The sequence below is a fragment of the Atractosteus spatula genome, chromosome 9 (assembly GCF_055471065.1).
Source record: "Atractosteus spatula isolate fAtrSpa1 chromosome 9, fAtrSpa1.hap1, whole genome shotgun sequence".
NCBI lineage: Eukaryota > Metazoa > Chordata > Actinopteri > Semionotiformes > Lepisosteidae > Atractosteus > Atractosteus spatula.
Genome location: NC_142714.1, coordinates 10948566 through 10976161, shown reverse-complemented (window position 1 = coordinate 10976161; position 27596 = coordinate 10948566). Strand labels below are relative to the sequence as shown.

Sequence of the window (27596 nt, the reverse complement as noted above, 5' to 3'; positions counted from 1 at the left end):
TGTCAATACTCATCTGCACTATTACTACAGTTCAAAAGAGGAAGGACCCCACCATAAAATATCATCAGACCTCATGTAATAATTGAATGTATCATGGAAATAATTACAGGGAATTTGTCTTTTAGTATACTACAAGAGGACATGTCAGTTTTTTCTGCTAATGATTCTGAAGATCTTTAACAGATGTGTTTTTAACCTGCAAGATAGTCTTTCACTGGTTTGCAATGAGACAAGACAGAAATTAACTCCAAGGGGTCATAAAATGTCACTCTTAGCACAGTTGTTGAACGCTAAAGTTATATATTTAACTGTAACCAGAGCCACTGCCGAGGCCTTTTAACCTACTGTATAGTGATCTATACAGAGCCCACACAGACTGTAAAAGCAATATAAACATAATATTTAGAAGATAGGACCAAGGTTAAATAAACCAGAGTTTCAAATGATAAAGAAAATATTTTGACATTTAGAATTATGCTTTTTTTAAGTATTAAAATAAAATATAGACAAGCATATATTATTAGTGGGCATCATGGTGGCACATTGGTTAACATTGCTGGCTCACAGCACTGGGGCCCTGAGTTCAATTCCTGGGATGCTATCTGAATGGAGTTTATATGTTTTACCCTTGTTTACATGGCTTTTCTCCTCCATACTGGTAGGTTTAAAGACTTCTGGGAATTGGTGCTAGTGTCAGTGTCTGTGTGCGCTTTGATGGACTGGCCTCCTCTCCAGGGTGTATCCTACTTTGTGCCTGTTATGTGCCAGGTTGGGCTTCAACTCTCCTGCGATCTTGTGTTGTATAAAGCTGTTAGAAAATGGATGGAACTTAACACACATTTTACTTATTACCTTATTGTTGGTCACTGGCTATCTGTGACCTCAAAAAAAGCCAGCACTACAGGGGTAGGGTTAGGATGAGCTGGCCAGTGGCCTTCTGGTAAACAGTGACTCCTGAGATGTGCCAGGCACCTGCAGACTTATAGTGACAAGGATGGACCACTCCTCCAGCTGTGTATCAGTGGAGCAGGGTGACTGCGTGTCTCATTCTCTCCTGAACTTGTGAACAGGTTGCTGATGGAGAGCTGAGTCTTTGCAACAGTTGGCTATTACAACATTTTGGAATATTGGATATCAAAAATTATCTTTAGTAGGAAAAGAAACCAAACCCAGAGTATAAGGTGCTGACCCTAATTATTAACCTGGAGAGCTCAGTTTACTGTACTGTACATCACCAGATGGGTAGCAGTGCCCTTTTGGCTATAATGTAGTTTACCTGTACATTTACAAACATCAGAAAAAAAAGAGCTAACAAACATTTTTTTTAAAAGAAGGTGTACAAAACCTAAGCATTAATTGATTCTCCTGTCAACATTTTTATTTTTTACCTCACAGTTTTCTTACCTGTCTGGGTTCTGATTTCTGTTTTTCTAACTCTTCTCCAGCTCTCTGTGAGCTCACACATCTAGCCTCCCAAGAGATGATGCTGAAGAGTCGGTTCTTCAAAGCGGCTCACCCGAGGCTCTGTGGCTTGTTATCACTGGGCCCCTCAGAGGATAACTGCCCTGGTGGGGAGCAACAAACTGCTCTGCTCAGTTTGCGTGGCTGCAAATGTCTAATGCGATTGCTTTGGAGCCAGTAAATGTTAATTAGGGATCTGCTGTATGTCATGTTGATTCATGCTATAAGAGCTCTCATAAGATTAAGGGCTGTTGCCTTTCTTTATCAAATGATGTACTACGTTAGTCCAGTTAGCAGTGCACTGAGGCACAAACCTTAGGTTCAGTGTTTTCTTTCCCAGCTCTTAGATGTGGCGTTTTCAACATTTTGAAAGAGTAATGCAGAGTTGTGCTTTTGGCATAGTATAAAGCAGAGTTTTATCTACATGTTGACTTATTTTCCTTGTGCTTGACATTGTAACAAGCTGGAGTCTCCCTTACAATCTTCATGACTCTTCCATTATAAAGCAAACTGGTTCATTTAGTTTATATTTGCATTTTTTATTGTCTTGACATTGGAGTCTTGCTACTGGTTTCTCTGCCATCTATTTGGATTGACAGGTAAATGGATGGTATTTTTTTACAATTTATGATCAAGTAAAGTTAATAGCCAATTTTGTAACCAGAAGTCTGTAGTTTAGGATAATACGGTAGAGCTGGGGCTGTAAAGGTACAAATTGATTTAACAGGCATAATATTGTGTTGCTTTTCCAAACAGATACAGCATGGATGCAGATAATTATTGGACGGTTCTAATCACCACATTGCACTATATTCAGTGTACAGCAGGTGTACTGTATACTAAAGCTGCCTATGACTCCAGCTATCTCTCAGATCAGGTATAAAGGACCTGTGGCTTAACTGTGTTCAAACACTTACCTCTGTACTAAAATTTTTTTTGTCAAAAATGTATAGCTGGTAGTGAAGAATACTGAGAAATAAGCCCTGTAAAAACCAGAGCCTGTGCTACTGCCTGTCTGATGTCAAATGGCATAAATGTCTAATCGACTGTATAATCACCATGTTTATGAGTGTGCAATCAAATCGTTTCTTTTCAACTGCCCTTCTCTGTTTACAGATTCATGACTGTAATTACGCACTAATGTTCCTCCAGGGATCCTGGCTAAAAACTCTATCTGTCTGAGTTCTCCACAGCATTCTTAATTATTTTTGCTTAAAAAATGACAACGTTTTGTTCGAATGCTTGTTTTATCAATTTATATCTGGGTTAAGCATTCTCAGAATATCAGTGTGTCTCAAATTAAGAAGGCAAGTGGAGACTCTTAATCACAGCTGCCCTGCAAGACTAGTTAGTCAACAGTGAAAGAAAAAACATGCAGTTTATGCCCAGTAGAATCCAGGAATAATTTTTTGGCCATTGTTGAACCTTTGGCTTTTTAATTAGTTCACGCTCTTTTAAGAAATTTTAATTTGAAATGAAGAAAAGCAGAATTACCAATACTCATACACTTGGAATCACTGTGGAAACCACTGAATTGGAGCATGAAATTTCAGCCTAGTTTTTCAGCATCCCCAAAGCACAAAAGAGACAGCCTTATTCTATTCCATCTGAACAGCTGTTACCTATGGTATTCTCAGGAGGTTATGAGTTTTCTCCAGGCTAACCGAACTGTAGACAGTAACTTGAACACCCTACAGCATATACAGTATCATTCAGATAGGTAAAAAGTAGCTGTGCTTGTATAGTATATTGAACATAGAACATCATACAGTGCTGAAATATTGATAAACAAGAGCAAAATAGCCTATATACCATAGAAGCTGTGGTGAGGTCTTATCTGGCATGCAAAAACAAGCAAACTGAGAGACTAAAACATCTTTATGCATCTGTGTTGTTGGTCTCCTAGGCAAAAAGGAAGTCTACAATCAGCTTTTCTACAGCCTTGAGATATACTGTATAAAAGCCTCTTCCAATGCTTTTACCAGCTAGCAGAACAGAAGAGTGACAGCCAACTGCCTGTCTTTCAGTTTACATTCCACTATCTGAATAGATGCAAATGTGGTCAGCTTGCTGACTCTGGCAATGTCACCATGGTCTCCTGCACAGCTTTCACCTCCAAAAGGATTCAATGTTATGCCTGCAGCTCTCAAGTTAATTTGTGTCCCATTCAGATGGAAATAAGCCTCATTGTAACACTCCGTTTAAAAAGCTAGGTGAGTTTGACTGGCGAATGGAACAAAGAAACATGGTTGCAATATGTTGCATGGAGCATTAAATACATTTCTGAATCTTCATATTATTGCCCTAAAAGAAAAAGAAAGAATGCTGGGCATTCAGGCAGGAGCAACACAGAGAGTGAAGAGGAGAGGAAGACAATGGGAGCTGGCACATGATTATTTTTCTGCATCTCCCCATTTGTCTTGTGTTAAACATGCCATGCTGTTTCAATTACTTACTGTTCTTCCTTTTATCTCAGCTGACGAGAAAATAATTACAGTACAGTACATCACTTGGGTTCTTGCCATCATTTTTGTGGGTCTTTTTGTCTCTTTTTCTCTGCTAGTCTCTTCTACAATTAGATTTATATTCATTAGATTGCAAGGGTTTGCAAAAATATGTATGGCCTGTAACTCTGAACGTTTTTAATTTAAAATCTAATTTTTCTGCCTGAATTAACTTTCTCCAGCCTTTTAACTTATGGTGTATTTGATTTTGAAATTTAACAAAACCATTAAAAGAAACAAAACACTTTACAGTAGTTCTCATAAATGGTCACTTGTGGTTTCAGGCTTTCATTTCATGTTAGAAATGACAGCAATAGCTCTGTTTTTATTAAGATCTACCCGGGATCCGTTGAAGGCTGTGAAAGTTGTTCATCACGCTCTGCAATTTATGATTTTGAACCTGCCTGAGCTTCTAGAGTACGTTTGCATATAATGTTTCACTCTTCTTCACTGTAAACCCTCATAGATCGCACAGCAGACAGAGCTTTATTTTCCTCTCTATTTTTCTTCAGAAATCAGTTTAGCTGTAGAAGACAAGCTGAGCTCCACTTCTTGAGATGCTGATTGACAGCTGTGCTGCAATCCTTCTGTCAATCCCCTTCACAGAGCTTTCATTGATCCCTCTGCTTTCCTGGTACTGACAGTCTCACTTTTCAGCAAAAGCGTTGACAAAATAGTCTCCTTTATCCCATAGAGAAAGGTATCAAAACAAGAAAAGATTTCTGTCCAAAAAGAAATGTATTTAACGGATGGGAACAAAAGGGCATTAACTTCTGGAATTCAAATTGTTATTGCCAAAAAGGAGAAAAAAACAGAAAGAGGGAGGAAAAGCTTTTCAAATTGAGCAATAACGAACAGTTTTCTTATCCTACATCTTTTTTTTTTTAATAAAAAAGGATTTGTTCTCTCTCTGCACAAACTCAAGTTATTTCACATCAAGGCGTTAAAAGATCTTGTATAAAAAATGAAATTACTTTTGTGACCGAGCTCTAAGCACTCAGTGATGATTTCTACATTGCAATCAATCCTCAGCCCCAACGTCTTCGGTTTGTAGGTGTTACAACCAAACCATTTTACAGGGTTGGATGGAGACTGAAATACCTGGAAATTCTCCTTGGTTGCATTCATTTGCCAAAACTGTTGTTATGGAAAGTAGCATGGCAATATTACATTTTTGCACAAGCTGTGACAGTGTAGTGGGGTATTTTCTGTCATTTTCGGGGGTTTGTTTAACTAGCCTCCATTTCCCTGTGGTTGTTGGTGGGGTGTTTTTATTTTGTTCTTAAAACTTGAGTGCAGCATTCTCACACTTCTCTATACAGTAGGTGCATAGGAGAATAAAAAATGAAAATATTCTACAAACAGCTATAGTATTTGTGTTGTTAAAAATAAAAACATGATCAAATGAAATACCAATAAATGAAGAGTCTCATTTTTCGCTACTGAAATGTGTGAAGGGTGGCATACCCTACCTCTCGGAGGATCACTGATCTTTCTGACTTGAGTTGGCAGCTGAGCTGTAATGCAGTTTGGAAGAGTGGTAGTCCTATTGTTTAAACTGCTTGCAAGCAATGTTCTCCTCTTCTGCTATTCGCATTTCTTTTTAACCTAAAGAGTTAAAGTCGTAGCTACTTTAAGTCTTCTGTGGATGATTGAAGTCTGCAGTACCATTTGTTTGTGGCTCCAGTGATAGTGGGAAAGGTTTATTTTTTAGGTGAGTGGGCACTCAACCAGATGCCATTAAAAGAGGTGCCGTAATGCACGTTTTCACAGTGTAGGGATTTTAACCTTCCCTTGCCTCTATCCAATGGGTTTTAAAGGTTGCAGTCTCCCAGAAGGCCGGATTTTGATTAAGCAGCAATATTGTTCTAGCTCACCTCCAGAACTGCACCGTGCATGAACAGCATTGATTCAGAACGGCAAGTGTGTGTCAAGGGGTGAGTGTGTGTGCATGGCTACTTTTTCCTTCATTGTTTTCAGCTCACAGTGTACATTAACGTACAGTAGGTGCTATGCTAATAAGAGGTAATGTTTTCCAGTTTTAGGAAAAGTTCATAAATCATAATTTATCAAATACTGCAGACACAAACATAATTTAGAGCTCAGAAAAACCACACTCCACTGCAAATGCTCTTAAGCTCAGTATACTGTATATTGATATTCTATAATAACTATAGTTTATGCTCAGTGGGCATCTTACATAGTCGATGGAATGCCATAAGAATGATGAAAAATAAAAGCGAATACCATTTTCATTTCTGTTGTTAAGCAATGAAGCAAAAGTCATGAAAAAATGGAACAATTGCACAGGGAAATACAAGTGCAGCATCTCCTGGAAAAGTGATGGAGAGAATCCACCCCAATTTTGCTTTTATTGAACCTGTTTTAATACAATTAAACGCACAGTACATTAAAAATGCAGTGAACTCGAGCTACTGTAGGATGTCATGCTTCGCCAAATGTTTTAGAGTTGCATTAGTTAAAAGGCTTTCTGCATAAGACTGATTCTACCACTTGTGGGCTCTCCCATCTCCCATCAACAGAGATGAGGCAGAGGAGTCCTGGCTGTGCCGTGCATCACAATTTCTCCTGTGAGAAGTGTAAAACAAAAAAAAAAACACTCTCTGGATTTTTCCTTTGTTTCATAACTGCCAGATTGGCCTGAAATGACATTGAGAAACACTCAGGGCCCAAAGTAGTCAGCTGTGACTTACAGGTGAACAAAGCAATCAGAACTGCAACCTGGGGAACTCCCGAGTGGCCTATCTGTTAGAAACCTCTGTGCGGAGCGCAGAATGAGTTTTATATATTTGGGTTCATCGGTTCAGATTCAAGCTATACAACTTGCTGAATGCAGCTGTGAGTTGGGAGTGTTGTTTCAAATGTGGCCAAAATAATATGGCAGACAGTGGAGTGGATCTAGTCAGCTGGAGTAATTTTTACTGCGCAGAACAACAAAGCCAAATGGCTTTGCTGCTCTGCCCAGAAGTTTCTATCAGCATGGTGCAGTTAGTGGGAGTACAGGACAATTGTATTAGCATGGCTGTGTCACGCTTTCACCAATGGGAGGGGGTGGGGGAGTGGAATTCAATAACCCAGCTATTATAGTTACTGTGGCATGAATTAACTACATAAAGCATCCATTTCATTTCTGCAGAACTCAAGATATTAAATCATATTTCAGAAATATCTACGGATGGCGAAATGCCCTTGTTCCTTTGTTTGGGGTGGGTCTCTACCTTTGCCCTGGTGTCTTTGCGGATGGGGGATGCCATTATTGGCTTTGCCTGTCTGTTCTCCTTATAGCCGAGCCACCTCCAAGAAAAGGGTAGGGTTGCAGAAAGTGGAGGGTTTGATCTTGAGATATGAATATGAAAATAAGTCATCAAACCTAGAACCTTACAATCTAGAATCTGAAAAACCATGATGGGGGTCATCACATTCCATGGAAGACCATGTGGTCAGCCAGGCAGACTTAGAGGTGACAAGAGTGTGAAAGAAGGTACGCAGGCTTGCAGTCTGAACTCCAGAAGGCCTGTAAGAAGAGCTGTGAGTGTAAACCTGTTTCACACAGGAGATGAATTTTCGTCCCAGGAGGGGCATCCAACATACTGTACCTTTTGGAGGCAGTCTGGAGTAAAAACAGATCCCAGTGACCAGAAAGCACCAGAGAGATATCCATGTTGTGCAGAGCAGAAATGAAAGAAAGTGGCTGGCTCCTACCGCACCTGATACCATTACTATACTCACACCACACCAGTGGTCACAACCTGTCACCGCCTCAGCTTATTTCTGAGACTTATAGGTCTATTCCTTCCACATGTTTTCAAGCCCCTTCCTGAATTCCCTTTAATTAAATAGGGTTTTGGTTAACTTTTCAATTTTGGCAGCATGCTGAGAAGGAGGTGATTGTATCTATTTTCTTTGTATTTTTGACTGTCATGGCCAGCGACTACCCTCAAGCGAAACACTGCTTTATATTACCAAAAATTGTAGTGTTAGTATGTGGTCCCAAGCTGAGCCTGAATGATATTTAATGACCTTTTAAAGCACTTTCGGGCTGCAGTACTATTTCCCTTAAGACCAGAACAATATGGTGTTAACGGTGCAGTGCTGCCTTTCCTCCTGCATTACTCAGTAAGCAATGCCGTGTGCAAGTAAAACTTTCATTAGAAATTAGGTTTTTACCCACAGCCCCCCTGTATTCTTTCTTTCTTAGCTACAGTCATTTGCCTTCTAGGTTACACCTGACATTTTTTTTTATTCTTACTTAATGCTAAAATGATCATCAGGGAAGGAAGCAGCTTTCGTCTTCATAGGGGTGTGTAGCTATGAAATTAGAAAAATTGTGGAAACAATAAACAGTAATTGAGTTTGGTGATGGGAATCTTGTTATTGACTCAGGGAGAATCCTGATGTGAACAATATGAACGCTGCAGGCTTGCTGACATTAGACAAGCTCTGTTTTCTCACTTGGTTTAACCAATCAGCTTTCATTTGTCCCAGGTGAGGCGCTGGGTTCTTGCACTATTCTGAATGTTTATTGCTGGCAGTGTCGAGATCAGCTGCAGCCCCAGCCAGTTATTTGTCTAACATTAAGAACAGTGGAGTGGTCTTTGGTTCTCTTTCTCTGAATTTGACCCTCCAGTTTCACTAGCCAGTAACACTGTATTTGCAGTTTGTGGCAATTATTTTCTTTCTTCCATTCTTCCATTTTTTTGCCTTTCTAGTAATTTTTACAGTAGGAAGTAAAATTATTGCCAGTGCTTTGCGGGGAGCTTGCCGTATTCTATATTCATCAACATTTCAGTTATCAAACATCCAAGATATGAAACAACTGATTTGTATTTTAATTAGTCTTGAGACTAATACAGATAGTAACTGGCATACTAGGAGATCACCTAATGTAAATGGGCATTTCCACTTGAGAGGAGCCTGGGAGAAGATACATATTATTCACCTTGTGAAACAACCGACAGTTTTCACGAACGCAATTAGCAGTAGTCCCAAGCTCATTTACCTAAATAAACATTAAGTAGTCCAAGGTTAAACCTAAGCGTGGTTAGTGAATCTTTGTAGTGAAGGAAACGCTGTGGCTGACCAAGACATCCATCCATCTTCTAAGCACTTTATCCAATTCAGGGTCGTGGGGGAGTCGGACCTATCCCAGCAAGCAACAGGCGCAAGGTGGGGTACACCCTGGATGGGACACTAACCAAAACAGTTTTTTTGTCTTTTTAATGTTATGATGAAGCTGGATTTATATGAGACTAAATTAATTGATTACCAGATAATCTTGTTAATCCGCCGTTGGTAAATCTGTTGGTTCTGTCACCTGTTCTCAGATTAACATTTGCGCTTAGCCTGCTTTTTTCTCCTTCTGCTTTTCAAGTGTAATCCTGCAATTTATTTTGCTGCGCTGCACAATACACTGTATATTGCTCTGTTTAACTTATTGCATTAGCTTTGTGCTGCATCCTGCTCTTTGTGAGACGACTCTGCTTAGTGTTGTGCAGTATAACTTATTTATAGTTACCTGCAGGTTCATAATGTTCCATCGTATGTAATGCAGCTGTGTTATTAACTATAAATTACCGTTGATACAAACATCAGACATGAATAATGATGATATATAATTTGCTTGCTCATATTTGCACCCTCCCTGGCTGGTGAGGAATGCTGTATTGTGCAGTTTTTTCAATGTCATCTGTGTAGAAGTCCACAAGTTGCTATGATACAACAGCCCCAGAAGGAAGTGCAATTTAAACAGACCATTTGACTTCTCACAGAAAGTTACATCTGGGGTATTAACCACTGCTACACAGTACATCTCAGCCCACAATTTAATTAAACAGTTTTACAGAAAAAGTAAGGAAAATAATCTCCTAAAATGTTTCAATCTTAAAACTGTGTTGTGAATGAAAACAAAGTAAGTTCAAATTTTAAAAAGTAATTGTCTTTTTTTATCCAAACCTCTGTAAGTACTTAAAACATGCACCCGACACAAACACTTAAACAACAAATTACAATTCACTCAGCTGGGTTTCTTTACAGCAATGGTATTCATGTCCTGTTATGTGGAGAATTTCAGGATACAATTGGTGGTGTTGTATTTTAATTAGCTGTTCTTACACTTCTAGCACAGTACTCACAAGCATCCCCAAGCCTATTTATTTTTAAAAGTGTTTAATTTAGAGGAGGCCTGGTTGGAAAGATAAATTGACTTTTCTCTCAGTTAGAGCTGTTAGACTTGCCTTCTGCACAATTTAACAGGTTAATTGGAGGGTCAAAGTGCTAAAATACTTCGGAAGTAATTTGATTGCTTTAAAACTAATGAAAAACCTGTTCAAATCCTGCATCGGATTTGTAATGATAATGACATTTGGAATTCTTTTCCTCCAATTATGTTTTTGTATAATAGTATTTTTTTTATTTCTGAAAGTTGAAAATATTGCTTTATTTATTTCTGTTGGCATCATTTAGGAGAACTGCTCATCAAAGCACTGCCTTCAGTTTCAGTCTTACAATTTATTTGTAATAACAACATCCCTCCTAGGATAATGATGTACAGTTTGGTAATTTTCTACCTTGATTTTGCACATAGTGTCATCTGTACAGGTTACTGTAATGTGGTTTGTTTTCCTGTCTCTACCTCTGGAACATTATAGCATTCCATGTGTCACTGTGAAGCCACATTTGACATGAGCCAAATTTTCATCTCACATTTTGCCTATTGCAAGTTCATCATCTTAACTGAGTTACAAGCCGAATAACTTTTTTTTTCTCTTCATTGTTGTGACACTAAAAGAATGGTTTTGACACCACTTTTTTCAATCCTACTTGCAGAGCGTGTTCAATATGAAACTAATAATGCACCTTAGGTACTGTAGTTCTGTTCAGAAAGAGTAAATGTTCTTAACAGTATGTGTTCTTTCAGCAAAAATGCATCGCAATCAGAATGAATGCATGTTTGACTTCAGTCATTGTGTTGATTGCAATTATTCCTTTGAATTATGCACTCGACAAAACTTTCCATTTTCCCCTTTTTCTTCTGTGCCATTGTGTGCTGCCTTTTGTGCTCCATCCATTTTCTTTTTTCATTTTTTTTAATTGTCTTCTGACTTTTCTTCATGTGAGGTGCTGTACCCACTCAGAAAAAAAAAAACATCATAAAATGGCTCTGACTGGAAGATTTCTTACAGCAGGTGGAGTCCAGATACCGTAGGTGGCAGGTTGACTGGAGATTGGTTGCATCTGGTGTGGTTCTATTGACCCAGTAAATATTCAATATTCACCAGCTCCATATTACTTTTGTCCTCATTGAATGACCTGTTTTCACATAAAGGAATGGTCAGGTCAGTCTCTTTATGTCTTTCTATTCTGTATCTATTTAAGTACGTTACATAAACTTACTGTATACTGTAGATGTTATACAGTATATGATTTCTATACTGGCCTGCTAGTACAGGAGCAGATTTTAGGCTGATGAAATTAATTTGTCCATAAAAAAAATTTGGCCCATGTGAGCCCACTGCTTACTGGTCTACTCTAGATACTTAAGCTCCTTAATTATGATTTACTTAAAACTACACTATGTATACAGTGTATGGATTAGAAATGGAAACAGAATTTCTTCAGTTTCCAAAAGCGAAAACACCGTACTTGTTTTGGTTACGTATGTTTGCTAAAAACCTTCCACTGCAAAGAAAATGTCTTTCTCACTTTGTTTTCTTAAAAAAAACACACCTGCTGCAAATATATTTTTTCTTTTTCTTTTGTTAAGCTCAATGAGAGTCATTAATTGGTAATGAAAGAATGGCTAACTAAAGGTATTCCTACAGTATATAAATAATTAAATGTCATCCATAGCCAGGGACACAGTTGTAGAAGTGGTAATGAGTGTTCTGTGCATGGACAGCTCAGCTCAATATACTGTACCTATTTATAGACATGCCTGCTCCTCACAAATACCCTCACAATCACAATGATTTCTCTCTGCAGCTGTCTTAGAATTAAGGCCGAGGGGCAGTATTTTTTCCCAATAATGAATCAATTTCTGTTTAAAGCTCAGGATTGGTGTGGGGAGATTTGAAAATGAATGGCTTATAGAGACACTTGAGCTGCATTCTGTAAGTGGGAATTACCTCTGCCTGATGCAGATATGAGTATTGAGTGTTGGTTAGGCATCTCTTTCATTGCTTAGTGTCTGTGTGAGAGTTTGCCTTCACCAGGCCTAGCACTCCAGCAAGCAGTAGGAACATGTACAGCTTTCAGAATTAGAGGAACATCCAGCTGTCTGCTGAATTTATTTTTCTATTCTTCTCTTAGCTGTTTTGCAGTATTAGTAAGCCATGTTCTTCTTTCATATATTGTCCACTGTTTTAACCTTTTCCTTTGCACCGAATGGATTTTGTAGTGTACTGTATCAGTTGTATCTTTGAAAGAATTTTATCAAATGTATCTTGAGTGTACTACTTTATGCCCATGTGAGCAATGTCTTTGGTGCTACAATGTGTCCGTTATTCATCACTTATTTTAACTAGATATGCACAGTTGAACATTTCACTGGAGCAATCCAAGTGAATTGCCTTGCCTTGCTCAAGGGCACAACAGCAGTGTCCCAACTGGGATTTGAATGCATAAGCATGTAGTTACAAGTCCTAACCATTACTCCCCACTTCTGTCTGCTTCCTCCTGCTTCCTGCTTCTAATGCAAAATATCTTAGAATAGAGCTTCTTTTAAAGGAGGTGGATAACCGTTATTATGAGTTGTCATAGTAGATTTCAAGTACTAAACATTAACTGTGTGGTAGAGGAATGTCATGACACTCAATAAAGGCAGAATCTTTACTGTGTCCAAGGACGGTCAATAGGTTGTATGGAGCCAGTATACGGTCTGTGGTATTCAATGATTTAGGCTGTTAATTATGAAGGGGTGACAAATGCAAACAAATAACTAAATGATTCTCTGTGGCAGCAGACAAATAACCCACCTTTTAAAATGACTGTAATTTTTTAATTACAATCATCCTTCATGCAGTTTTTGATTGCAATAATTATAATGCTACAGCTACTGGATCTCACCACTTGATAGTTTCCAGTTCTGTAGTCACATCTTTTCTTGCATTTATGGAAATTAAATGTTTATTGGCATACAACAGGGTTGGTAAAGTGTAATTCAATTAACCATGGCTGGAACATTATACATGTACATTGCCAAAATCTATAGTGACACCACACATGGCTATTACAGCAACCTCAGTTAAGAAAATTGTAAATAGTATATTGGTCCTGAAAAAATACATTTAAATCAGCATGTTGGCATGGCATATATATCAAATGTTATCAATGTTGTCCTGTAGTTAACAGATAATAAAGTTCCAGATTATACCAGATAATGTTTTGGTAAACTTGCAAAGCATGTTCCTTTTATTTTTAATAAAGCTATATACTGTCTGAAACGTTGTACAGTGATCCATTAAAGTAATGTTGGTTCAGTCAGAAGAACATATTTCTTGGAAAAAAAAAGCTTAAGTAGCCTGATCCTTTGAGGTGCTCCTGCCCTTGAGATTAACACGGGTCATATATTGTCACTTCCCTACTGGACAAACACAAGAAAGCAGGTGGAGGCTGAGTAGAAGGAGGAGGTGAATCTAAAACCTTCAACACTACTGATTACTAGAGGAAATTAGAAACAGCATACCTTGCCCCTCATTGGATGTTTTGTGATTAATTAGCAAATGAATGCTATGTACATATCTGGAGATCTGGAGAAGAGATAATGTATGGGGAAAGGGCGGTGATGTGGCTTTAAGTTGTAAGGTGGGAAAATGAATTCCAAGTATGAGCCACAGCCTTACTACATCTTCAATAGGATATTCCATTGCTTTGGCACATCACTTCTTTTCATTACAGTACATCTTGCAGGATTTCTTCCCAATGATTAACAAATTCTTCAATTTATTTTATAATGTATAACAATAATGGAGATGGGACGACAGTCACAAGGCTTATTATTTCTAGAAACGAGAGAAAAAACACCCTACAGCCTCCACTAAAAAAGCTGAACCTTTTTCCGAAACAGGTCGGATCAAAGGCCGGTACCTTTGCCGGGCTGGTGTTCTGCTGACACGCCCCCTGAAAGGACCCCTTACAAAACCAGCCTGTTTGTCCCCTGTTCTGACAGGCTGGGCAACAGCGGTGGTGGGAGCAGGAGATCCCGATCTCGGGGATGATCCAGAAGGGAGAGCTGCTCACCTACAACCTGACGGAGCTGATAAAGCCCGAGGCCTACGAAGTTCGGCTCACCCCCATCACCAAATTTGGAGAGGGAGACTCCACCATCAGGATTGTAAAGTACAGTGGTAAGTGCCGCTCCTCGCTCAGACCTGACTGGGGGCCTGACCCACAGGAAAGGGAAATCAGGGCTCTTTCATGGGCTGTGACTTTGTCACTGTTGCACCTGACAGTTAGTCCATGTTACCTTGATATTTAGTTGGGATTTACACTGCCTCTGTAAAATGTATTATCTTAACATTTAAAAATGATAATCATTAAAATTCTTTAAACCCATTCAAGCTTTTATAAACCGAATTATGAATGGTTTGAGTTGTTAAACAGTTCCTAAATGTGATAACATGTTTACTGCATGTCTATAAAGTACTATAATTGCCAAACATAAAGTGATATGTGGGTGAATGTGTGCTTATTATTGGACCTCATCTTCACAAGGTTCAGTATGGGGCCGCCGCGTACGGTTGTTCAGGTTGTGCAACGCACAAGGGCGCCACATTTAAGGGGGCGCCATTCACATTGTAGATATCTTTATTATTTGTTTTTTTTTTGTAGTTTATTATAACTTTGTTGACTCCAAAGATGGGCAATTTGTATGTTTATTATGACAATTTTCTGGTAGATGGCAGTAAAGTCTTGTTCTAACAAAATCAGTATATTACAACAATTGTCTGACAGATGGAAGTAAAGTGTCTTGTTCTAAGAGGGCCGATATATATCGTTCCGCTTCAAACGAGTTCGATGATCGAAAGACCTTGTTGATTTAACAACATCTATATATATATACATACTGTATATTGAAAACACATTTACCAAACATAAATTTAAAATTGTCAAATACGCGATGTGAAAGTCGAGTTGATGCCATCATGCCACTAAAAACTCAATTAGAGGCAGTATGCAATGCTCTTTCAGAAATGTTTGATGATATTAATAAAGATATAGATTCTAGAACATAAGCTAAAGGTATAGTTTAGAAAATATCGGCTTTTAAATTTATTTGCTCAGTACTAATTTGGCATGATGTTTTAAATAAAATGTTGTAATGTTGTAAGCAAAATGACACAGGAACCAAAATTCAATGTATATAATGCCCTTGAAAGTATCAAAGGGATTAAGAAATTCTTTGAAGAAAAACTAAGTGATGATGTTTACGAAAAATATATTATTGATGCTAAACAAATTGCAGAGTCTCTTGACATTGACGCCAACTTCTCACATATAGTGAGAAAATAGAAAGTATATACATATAGTAGAAAATACTAGAAAAAGGAGGAAGAAGATTCATTTCAACTACGAATCCCACAATCAGCCCATCTATGATCCAAAACTAAATTTCATTTTTTTTCTATATTGAATACAACAATATCATCTTTAAAAGAAAGGTTTACGATACTGAAAGAATATCATGGCCTTTTCAGTGTTCTTGATGACATATGTAATTTGAAGAATTACAGTGAACGTGAAATACTGCAACAATGTAAAAATGTATAATTGAAATTGAATGATGAACACAGTAAGGAATGTGATATTGATGGGACATCGATGAATAAGGAACTAAAAACCTTAAGTTGTTTTCTAAAATCTAGTATGACTCCCGTTGAAGTATTGCAATATATTTGCAGCATTAATTTTCCAGACACATTTCTGAATACTTTTGTAGCTCTCAGGATATATTTAACTTTGCCAATATTGGTCGCCAGTGGAGAATGTAGCTTCTCCAAATTAAAATTTAGCAAAAACTACTTAAGGTCTAAAATGTCACAAGAAAGACAAATCTAGTCAAATCTAGCGACCATTTCTATAGAAAACGAGATATTGCAGCAAGTAAGCATTGAAACTGTCATAACGAATTTCGTTTCCACGAAAGCAAGACGTGTAACTAGTTTATAACAAATTATTATATACTAGTGACTTTGAGTTCCTAATTATTTTGATTAAAAATTGTAATTTTAATATTTTATGTTCAATAATTTGATTTGTATAATGTATACAGAATGACTTTATTAGTTCAGGTGGGTAGCTGCGTCAGCATGCGTAGGCTGCAAAGGAACAAGTAATAGGTTTATTCCATGCTGAAAAAGAAGAAAGAGAACACAACGTTTCGGCCGTGAGCTGACACCTGAAGAAGGCCTCACGGCCGAAACGTTGTGTTCTCTTTCTTCTTTTTCAGCATGGAATAAACCTATTACTTGTTCCTTTGCAGAATGACTTTATGTTTGTTATAATTGTCATTATTGAGAAATAAATAATATAGTAACTTTAAAAAAATTCCTTGAGGAAGGGGCGCCTTTTTCTATTTTGCACAAAGGCTCCGTATCGGCTAATGGCGGCCCTGGTTCAGTACAGTCTAATTTATTACCTCCCGCCATTACACACAGTAAAAAACCCTAAAATGTAAGGGCACACAGTTGTAATTTGTTTTATTTTGTTTGAAACATCATACAATATTAAAATCAGTTGTACCATACAATTGAATCGCAAGATAAAAAAAAATACTATTGACTAATTCCAGATCTGACTAACACTTCTACCTCCAATGATCCTTGAATGTATTGAAGACTTTATCTTGAGATACCTTTTAGTCGCACTGTCCTAATGTAAAGAAAAAGACATTTGAAGCCAATATGCTAGTATTATCTTTGTTTGTAATGACCCATAACATACATTATTTTTTTTCATAATGTAATCAAATGTTTTTTTTTCAGAATTGCTTTTCAAAATTCCTCCCAACACCAAGAAAATAAAAAACAGTATTCATCATTCATTACTGTTAATATACAGTAGTAGGAATAGGAATAAAAAGACCCCCCTCTTTTAAGACTTAAGTTAATAAACACGATGTGATTGGATCAGATTGTACAGGAAAGCATTTCATTTTTTTTCATTTTTAATGTACTGTACATAGCAAAGAAAAGGGTAGATGACTACTCACTTAAGAGCAGGAACAACCTTTTGTTGGCAGCTATGACTTTTTTTTAACTTAATTTACTTTATTGTCCCAGATGGGAAATTTGCTTTGTAGCTAGGACAAAAGACATAACACATTACACAATACGTTTAACATGAAAGACTTTACTTTTACATACAGGATTTTTTCAGTCATTGCCATATTTAACACTCGGCAAACCTATATCAAACACATGTGTTGCCATTTAAAATTTTAAATTGTAATTCAGTTTATAGGAGAGCAAAAGGAGTTGTAATGCCTTTGAGTATTGGCGAGGGTTTTTCAGACTTGAGTGATCCCAAAGAGGAACATCATGTGACTTCCACAGAACTTTTTTTGACAAAACTCTTGATCTTCATTTAATTTCCAAACACATACTGAGAAGGCTCCTGCTTACGATCATTATGCAGCACAATTCAGCACAGCAGTTGAGGGTAATGTGATCTTACTGCTTTCCCATGCATATTGGTTCTTCCAGCAATCAAAGCAGGCTGACTGACTCATAACCCTTCAGCCTACATTAATGCATGAATGTTGTCAGTGTTTATGAAGTGGTTAATGGTTATCAATTCAAATCTGATTCAACTATTAAATTCGCAGATGGATATGTATTGTATTATTTGCTGCTCATTTAAATTTAATTAGGCGTTTTAAAAACATTGACTTCCAAATTCAACAAATACCGCTACAAATGAGGAAAAAGGTCTTGTCAAATGCCACACTGAATGTCATGTGCATGTACAGTATACTGTACTTCACATTACAGTATATTATACAGTGTCTAGATACTACCACCTAAAATGTTGGTTAAGGAACTGAATGAATGTGGTTTTTCTAAGGAGAGGATTTCTATCCTCTCCTTAGAAGCCATTGGGTATCCACTAGGTTTCTTAGAGTCGGGCCTTTTATTGTTAATCTGTACTGTTATAAAAAAACTGTTACTGGTATAAAAGAATCATTGACTAGCCATTGATGGCACTGGGCATTGTTAAATTTTGTAGTTGTTCAGATGTGTTGTCAGAAACCATAAAGAATATTAGTGCTTTACATCCAAATGCATTGCAAGATTTTTGGATGCCTGTCTGAAAATCAGTGATATGATTGTATGTTTGAAAGCATTTGAGCAGGATGATAATGATTCTTCCATGGCTCAGCTCATTTTATAGATGAAATAACAGTAAAGTCCATGGGAAGTAAAGCATAAGATGCTCTAACTCTAAATATAAATACAATTCAAAATTCCTGCAGGGTTTCTCATGTAATTGAGGGAACAGCAGGTAGTCAGAAAAGGTAGAAGCACCACCAAGTTGGTTTTTAATGTAACAGGGACACCTGCTGGCTGTGCGAAAAGATGCTATGAGTTCACTGATGAATTTTGAATTAACTTGGCAGCTTCCAAAATTACTGCATTCAGTAAACAATTAATGGAACAGCAAAGGTGCCTTTCAATAGGACTATACTGCAGAGTATGCTTTGAAACACATGGGCTGTATATTTTCATTCATAAGTGTGGCGAGGGATAATCAAAGATATTAATGGAGGATACGTGGCAGTATGGGGGTGGAATTGCTAAATGGTTCACTAATAAAACTAAAGGAGTCAAAAGAACAATTAAAAAAATTAAAAGACATAATTCTGTTTCAGGGATCTCTCTGCAGAGGGTTACAAGAACATTCTGTGTTTAAAGCACATTGCCATCTGCCTTTGGCGGCTGATGTTTAAAGAGACTCAGACAACCTACTTCCTTTTGTCTCAAGGTGTTATATAATGCCAAACTTCTGAAAGATGGTGATTCTGACAATTGTTTTTTAAACTGTGTAAAACGTTGAGATAGTCAGTCTGAATATGCTGCTGACCTGATGGCAGTTAAAAGACAGTTTTTCCTATAATCAGTACCAGTACTGTAATCAGGATTATGCTATGGCTGCCTCTTCCACAGAAGAAACAGAGCCATAGATAAAGATACAAACTGAATTTCAACTGTAAAACCATAAGAGGTAATTGGTTCCAGTGTTTTTTTTTCATAGAGACAAAGGTCATTTTAAAGGGAGGTTTGAAAGTAGAAAAACCCCTATGGTCACTTTTTAAAGGATTTACATGCTAACATAAACCAGCTTTACGTTATGTGTGAGTATCTTACAACCTCTGTGTATTGCAATTTGCATGATTTCATTTGTACATTAATTATCTGCCTGGTTGTGTTATTTTGTGGGTCAATCACTCAATTTTCAATTTTAATTTCAATGTCATTTTTCTATTTTCTTTAACCAAGGGGGCAGAAGAACATCAGGTAAAACGTTAAAGCCAACTTCACAGCCTTGTGATACTAACACTTACATTATCTTGCGAGGAACCAGACAATGGCATTTGTGTTTCTGAAGAACTGTCATTGATTTTGTCTGTATAACTCTATCTTTAAAAAATTTGTGTCCCATTAATGAACACATGTACCGCAGCACAAAATTTAAGCTTGTACTTACAGTATGTAAAGAGATGCATTTTAATGACCTATAAGAAACATCTAAAGGCAGTACTTACTATAATAACTTACTCTTGTGCCATTTTCTGAATTCTTGCTGCTTAAACAAAGCTATCTGTTTCATGAAAGTCAACCCGAGGTAGCTCATTTGCTTCATTACTAACATAAACGTTTTTTTTAGTAAATCATAGTATGTGTGCCATACCAAAGCCAGACAGACATCCCTACGAAACTCCACTATGTCAGCTGTCGAAGAATTAGTTCCATGATGTCCAGCTACAATGATGTATCCTGTTAAAAAAGTGATTAGTTATGTGTTGCTGTACAGTACTTGAATCAACTCCAATGCATCTACTAAAAACAGTTATCAGAAAATGTCTGTTCACTGCTGATAAACATTAAATTAAACTTTAACTTTCTGGTTTCGACTAGATATTGTAATAGTTTAGTACTGTTTAGCTTGTTAAAATGCAGTATTGAAGGTTGGTTTATCACTTTGAGTTAAATATCAGTGGAGTATTAAGGACCCCCAGTTTTACCAGGGGTCTGTTAAAACAACAGACTGTCCTTTGAACATTTTTTGGACACAACTTGCTCTTTTCGCAATAGTAAATATTTTCTCTTATTGAGTGGTCCCATTTGAGGGGTCTTAAAGGCATTGTTTAAAATTAATCTTCCAATTTATTGGATATTTTAATTATCCTAAGTGTTCCATTATGATGTACAAATGACAAAGCAACAGTATATCACATCTAGAAGTGGTGATCATATTCAACAATACGATATGAATCAAAGGTCTTAAAAGATTAAGGAAAAACAAACGCTACACCCTACATATTAGGCTTTCCATCTGCATAAATGACTTTTGTTATTTTGCATAAATGACCTTTGTTTGTTTTTTTGCAAAGCTTTGCATCCTGGAGTGATATGTTGAATGATTTATAAATACGCAAATGCATCTGTCTCAATCACCACCCTGAGACAGATTGTACCATAGTTGCACAGAGCTGAACTGACCTCCAGCACAGACTCACAAGCAATTCATGTTTCTAATCCAAATCCTTACAGGCACGTATATATCCTAAATTGAAATGAAAAACTCTGGCAATGACAGTGCAGCATACCACACACAGTAACTAGACAATCTGTCCGAAAGATTTCTTTCTCTTCCTTTCACTCTTCTGTTGAACAAAAGTCAGCTGGCATCGCCATAATTAAACAGACAGCCCATGAAAGCAGAACTTATTGAGAACACTAAATATTAATCTAAAATTATCATTATTGAAGGGAAATAGGCCCCTTTTATCAGAAATGTGAATCTCTCATGAGTCAGTGCTGAAGATTGAGGCCTTTGATATCAGCAGATCACTGCTAGAGCTCTGCTTTGTAGACTAGTGGTTGATACAGTCACCATTGCATACTTATAAATCTTTCAGGACGGCACTCAGTTTCAAAATTTGCAGAGGTGGAAAGGCATAATGAAGCGAACCTGGGAACCTGATATTTTAGAATTTGTATGTAATATCTGGTTTCTACTTTGCCTTAAGACCTGGAAGAGCGATTTGTCAAAGTGTCCTGTGCATTTGTAAATTTTCCCCTTTCTTGGGAAATTCTCTGAATTTAGAGATTTTTACTGCTTCAAACAATATTTAAATACAATGTTCCTTAGAGAAACAAACAACCAATACACTCTGCAAAATGACAGGACTGTGGTACATATTTGTATATTACTTCATTGTGTATTTCATTCTGCTCGTCTTAAGATTATATAAAGAGAGCCCACATGGTATAAGTGCGTTTCTCGTAGCATGTACTGTATAAGCACCACTGAATTATTATTCTGCTTCCCGTATTTCATATTAAGCGAACCTATCTCTTGCATTAAGCCAACTCTGTGAGGAATTCTTTATTCTACATAACTATTTCACATTCTCTGTGAATTCTAGAAGACTGCAGGGGCATTCTGAATTATGGTGCATTGCCTTTTGACCATTATTATTCTGTTGAATGCATCCCCCATCAATGAACAATGGAAGTTTTGATACTAAAGAAGTGAATACTCCTATGAAAAATATTGACAAAATAATAAAATAATAATAAAAATAAAATAAATAAATAAAAATAATAAAATAAAAATTATCTTCTTATTAAACTTAACCTTGATTACATTGAATTGATGTCTCACATTGATTATTTATTCATTATTTGGCAGATGCAGAGCTTATAACAGTTTACAGACTGGAATACAATTAGAAAAAAACTGTAAAGGACTTAATTATATTTTGTTGCATTCATGATATTACTGTTTGTGTACAGAATGTATCATAAATCCTTTAAATTATACCGTCTGTTGACAAGGCAGGCATAAAATAACCATGATGCCTTTTCATCGATGTAACTGATAAATGCAGGATTTAATTCTGAAGCTTGTTACAGCCTTTTCATTTGAATCAACTGTCTGTCCTCAGCATAGGGAGGTGTGAGCAAATGTGCTGTGTATGTGTGACAAATGTTTTTATGTCATGATTAGACTAAAATGACATCTGGAATGGAGCTGCATGTGGCTGTGTTGCCCTGTTCTAATAAAGCATTTACCTTGTGCCATGTAAAAGCAGGCAATCTGTGTAAAAGCAAGTTAATTACTCTCTCACAAATAGCTTGATTCCGCATTTAACTGCATAACTTACAGTTTATGCATACATTTTGTTTTGAATAGAAACTAATATTCAACTTGTGTTGTATACTAAAGTTGTTTTGGAATGAGGTGTAAGTATATTTGTATATAGATTTACAATCCTAGTCTGCAAGTTCCCTGCCTGTTTTGAGAAAGGTAAAGTATTTATCTTTCCTGGAAGTAAACAGATTGGGGTGCATTTCAAGCTATCAGTTGAGGGGGACTTGTGTGCAGGCAAAGGGGTTCATATCTATTGCCAGAGCAGGCCTTGGCAGGGCCTGTAATGGCCTTGCAATTGCAACTATTTGATATGGGGAGTTGTGTGAACTGCTTGGTGGCCATAGCTGATTTTCAGCAAAGGAGTTGTTTCTTCAGCCCAGTGGATGCGCACAAAACCTTTTTTCTGTAGCCAGAAACAGAAAATATTTCTGCACAGCAGACCGCTACCTTGTTCTCCTGGTCCAGTTATTCAGATATGGCAGTAATTGCATTTGACTGGACTGACAGATAGCCTGATTCAGTTAGGGGAATATTAGATTTTATTTTGATTAAATGTTTGCAGCTCTGCTGGAATCCCTGCAATTATGAAACAAAATTAAATGTCTCTCTATCACCCAAAAAAAAAAATGTACCGGAGCAAAGATGAAAAAAAATGTACAGGGGCTAAGTAAGAATTCAGTGTTCGTAAGCCTTAATAACGTTCCTCAACAGTGCTGTAATTGGAAGGTCAGCCTTGGAGTACATCAGTTTGCCAGCTTTTTTAGTTCCTATGACAAGGCTGTGTGACCTCTCACTATGCTGTTTCAAAGCAAAACTGAAAGGAAAATAAAGAAAATGTGCATTGTTTCATTTTGTAGTTATGTTTCTATGTTTTTATACTGCTACTGCTTTAGGGCCTGCAGGGACTACGACAGAAATACATGGCTCTGGATGTTTTGCATTTGTTACAGGGCTGTGATTAAAATGTATTCAAAAATAGGTTGACATCAGATATACTGTATAGTCATTTTAGATGGATTGATATTCATTCTTTTACTTTCACCTACCACATTTTAAATGTAATTATTAATCAGCATCTTTCCAATTTTAACATCCTCTTAGCTGAACACAAAACAATTTGAATGAGTTAAAAACCGGAGTTTTACAGATATGTCTTAGTGAGTAAGGTTTCTATCATCACAGGCTGTAGATTAACAAATAAAGATCGTTATATAACAGTTTCATCGTTTCAGCTACGTGCGCATATACAGAATATAAATTCAAGGTTAACAGCTGTCATGTTTCGATAATCCGGGTTCAGTCATCCCCGACATGATGCAACCACAACAGACCTTCATTCCATTCACAATCTTGATTTCAAACGTGATGTTTCTGCTGTATTTGGATAGTGCATGGAAATCAGCACCCAGAGAGTAACACTCTGTCATCGGGCTTGGAATATGAAAATGAATGGATAAATGGCAAAGACTTTGTTTTAGGAAGTGTTCGTTGCTTGTTATTTAGTCAGAACAAATGCAGTAATGAAAGTCTAAGAGAACCTGTGGTTGCAAGAAAGTCTCTGGGGCATAATGTGTGGAAATCAAAATACTTTTTTTTTAATGACTCCGTAGTACAGTCCTGGAAAATAAACACATTTTAAAAAGGTGAGGATCAAGTTGTTGACCTAGAAATAGGAGTCTGCAATTGCCCTTGCCTTTGTAGAGAGCTACAGATTACTCTAACTCCTTCTACATTGCACTAATTGTAAACACCCAGGCACAGAGTTCAGGGAGACCTATTAATTAGACTACCTGATCATGCTGCAGGCTTTGCCAAATATAAAACAGCTGTTATTTTTGCAGTTGCAGCAGTTATTTTTTCTTGAGTTTGAAACCTGTTACAGGAATTAAAAAAATGTATTTTTTTCCCTACATTTCACCTCAGTTATGCTGAGGTATCTAAAACTGACCTTATTTTTTTCTTTTAATTAATGGGAAGAACATAATACTGTACCTTCAATTGATATCTAGAGAGAAAATGAAAAATTACATTTGGAGTTGTTGATCATTAAGCTTTGGCTGATTCCCAACATTAATCCTGTAATTTTTATTCACTGAAATTAAAAGATTTTTTGTTGTGAAGCTTGAAATGGTTTTCTTTCAAAACATTTTTTGAATGGTGTTGTCAAATATTTTCATCAAAGGGTATGAAATAGATAAACTTTTATTTTTACACAGTTTGGAGGAGATAGTCTATGTGGTTGTGTCAGCATTACAGAGGGGTCAAGGCAGCTATAATATCATAAGCGGTACATTTGAGAGAGGACAAAACTCATTCATTTCAATTAGTTCTAATAAATGAGTAAACTGGTTGCTTGCACAAAGAAAGTACTGTAAAAGTGTGGAGAGGAAAGAAAAATATCTCATTCCTCTGTTCTGCATCACTGGCCTCTGATGTATAAACATACTGTTACAAATGGGGGATAACGAAATTAGAGAAATATCAGGAAACTGAGCAGATTAATCAATAAGTAAATTAAATAATCATAACACCTGCTTGTAAAGATTTCTGTCGAGAATATACCTGAGCAGTTGGTATACAGTAGTTAGTGACACATGAATTCTTTGTTCTCTGGTACAGTTTTGGTGGAAAGAGTAATAATTCAGGCACACTTGGTTAAACAACAATGATGTTACACACACTACACTACACACAAAATAAACATACAATACACACATTTTCCTATGTACAGTAGAGGTTTACAGAGAAGGTGTCCCAGAGGCCTAACCTCCTAACCCAGGCTCTTACCAAGTATTCAAATCTCTCTCTACAAACCCAGATACCACAAAATAAATAGGAGCCTATCTTCCTATTCTAAAATGCGCCCACTAAGCAGGAGAGGTCATTTTTAACCAAGGGATTCTTCACTCAGGAAATCCCAAAAACTACAGAATAGCAAGCTGTCTTAGCAAGGTTCAAATACCTAGCACCAATCTGGTCTTTTAGATTATCTCGGGCAAGGACCTCTCGCCTGGCCCATGTTTTATGTCCTCCTCTTGTCTCTATTAGTCTTCTCTCCTGTTATATCCTGAGCTGATCCTATATGGTGTCTTTCTGGACTGTTGATTTACACTTAATCATTTACCCAGAGTTTAATTAACTAAGGTACACCAAGGTAAAATGAACGATTGCTTTGATCACTGAATCTTAACCCCCTACATCTCAGCAAACATCCCCCTTGCTTTGAAGCAGGAAATGTTGATACTAGCTAGGCATTACCCAGTTGTTTCTAGATTCTTTTGAGACACATCTATAGTCACCTTCACCTGTAACAATAACAGTAAATATAAATTGATAGCAACATTTAGTTGTTTTCTAATTCTAACACAGTCATTAGAATTTAAAAATAAAGGTGTATTCTTAAAGGACATGGATATCCAACAGTATGAAAAGTATTTTCTGTGGGAGCTTGCATCCCTAAACTGTCCTATGTTTTTCTCTTTCCCTGCACTTTGAAACATGACTTGTCCATCTGGAATGTAGCCTTGTGTGGCCACTGCTCACTGGATTTTTATTACCATTTACATTTCAAGGTTATGGGCTTTAATGACAGATGGATTGGTGGTGGTCACAGAGGTACTGCTTAGGTTAAATAAGAACTGGTCAGGTCCGAGAAGATAAGCAAGGATAGGCCTGGTCCAACTAGACTGAAGGATCTCCAGGGAAGGATATTCTATAAGCGGTGTTGGTGGACCAGTAGGTGGCACTTTTTGCTGTGGACCATCATTTTTGAACCAGTGCCTGAAGAACTTCCTTCATTGAGTTTTTTTTGTGCAGCTGAGTAAATTTGCTGCCAAATATGAGTGAATTTTCTTCTCTGGTTAATCCTTTTTCACACTATGCAGAAGTACCCACTGTTTTGTTTTTGTGTAAACATCAGCACTTACATTAACAGGCATCCAGAAGACGGCTTTTGAAAAATGATCAAGCTAAAGATTTTCACATCAGTCTCCACCTGCAATAGTAGAGAAGATAAACCAAATATTTTTCCGACTCTGTTGATGGAAGGTGTCTTGCTTTCTTGACAGAAAGTGTCGGCCTGTGATAATTAGTGGGTTAAATAACGTGCGTCAGACTGCAAGGACTGCTCAGCATCTTTTACAGACTTTCCCGAATTCCTGTAAACGCATCACACATTCAAGTAGTGTCTTTGAATGTTAATTATGTGCTGTAATTCAGAATGTTAACAGCAATCTCCAGCATGCACATTATATAGATGTGTGCAGTTCATAATATACTTCAGAGTACAAAGTATAATGCTAGTGTATATACTGTATTTTGATGTAAAGATGACAAGTTTTAGAAATTTTACAGTACTGTATGTTGGTCACAAAGCATTATCATTTTTTAAATAATGGATTTTAATGATTGGTCAGGTTTTAACCTTGTCTCTTTGTGTTTTATTTTACAGCTCCCACAAATCCACACTTAAGTGAGTATCCATTATTAATTCACAGACTCTTGTATTTTTACATTTGTTATTAAACGTATTTATGTTGTTCACTGCTATGAGCTAGTATGTTTCAATAAGATAATTATTGAATAAGATAATTCAATAAGATCTAAAAGTAGTTCTTTGAGTTGTTTTTATCGAGGGCTTTGATAATAAGAAACCTCCAGTTTTCTAATACTATAAAAAATAAATGTTATTTTATTTTCTATCTAAATGGTCTTCAAATTGTTCCAGTCTTGGTCCCTGTGAATATAGTATCTTATTATTTTCATTCCATCTGAGCTTTATGTTGCTTAAGTAAAACCTACAGTATATTTGACTGATAATGTGATTGATTAAAACTTTTCACCATTTTCAGATTCTAAAACATCACAGATTTTCAGTTACATAAGAAATATTGTTGAAAAATTTGAAATTTAAGTGCCAGAAACAATTAAACAATCCCAATAAATACATATGTAAATTCAATAAGTGAATAAAATGTGTATGAAAATGTGACTGATTTCATTTTAGTTTAGAGGTCAATAATAACGAAGATTTTTTTAGTTAATTTTCAGACCTAGTTTGCGTATAGTATTTTAAACAGACACATAGAAATGTGAATTGTGTACATTCTCTTTAATAAAAGATACATGACTTAGTTTGAAGGTGTCTACTTCATCATTCAAAACATTTTCTAAATATCATAGATTTATCATTTCTACACATCATGCCAGTAAAGGTCTATATAGTCACACCATCCA

General features: G+C 36.7%; 1 protein-coding gene across 1 annotated transcript in view; it reads left to right on the top strand.

The window, feature by feature from the left end:
- The window catches only part of mdga2a (MAM domain containing glycosylphosphatidylinositol anchor 2a), a 141378-nt gene that overhangs the window by 97155 nt on the left and 16627 nt on the right, over nt 1–27596 (top strand). The window contains exons 10-11 of the mRNA XM_088925161.1: nt 14152–14329; nt 26812–26832. Of these exons, the coding sequence (XP_088781287.1) occupies nt 14152–14329; nt 26812–26832 (199 nt within the window). The remainder of the gene's footprint in view (nt 1–14151; nt 14330–26811; nt 26833–27596) is intronic.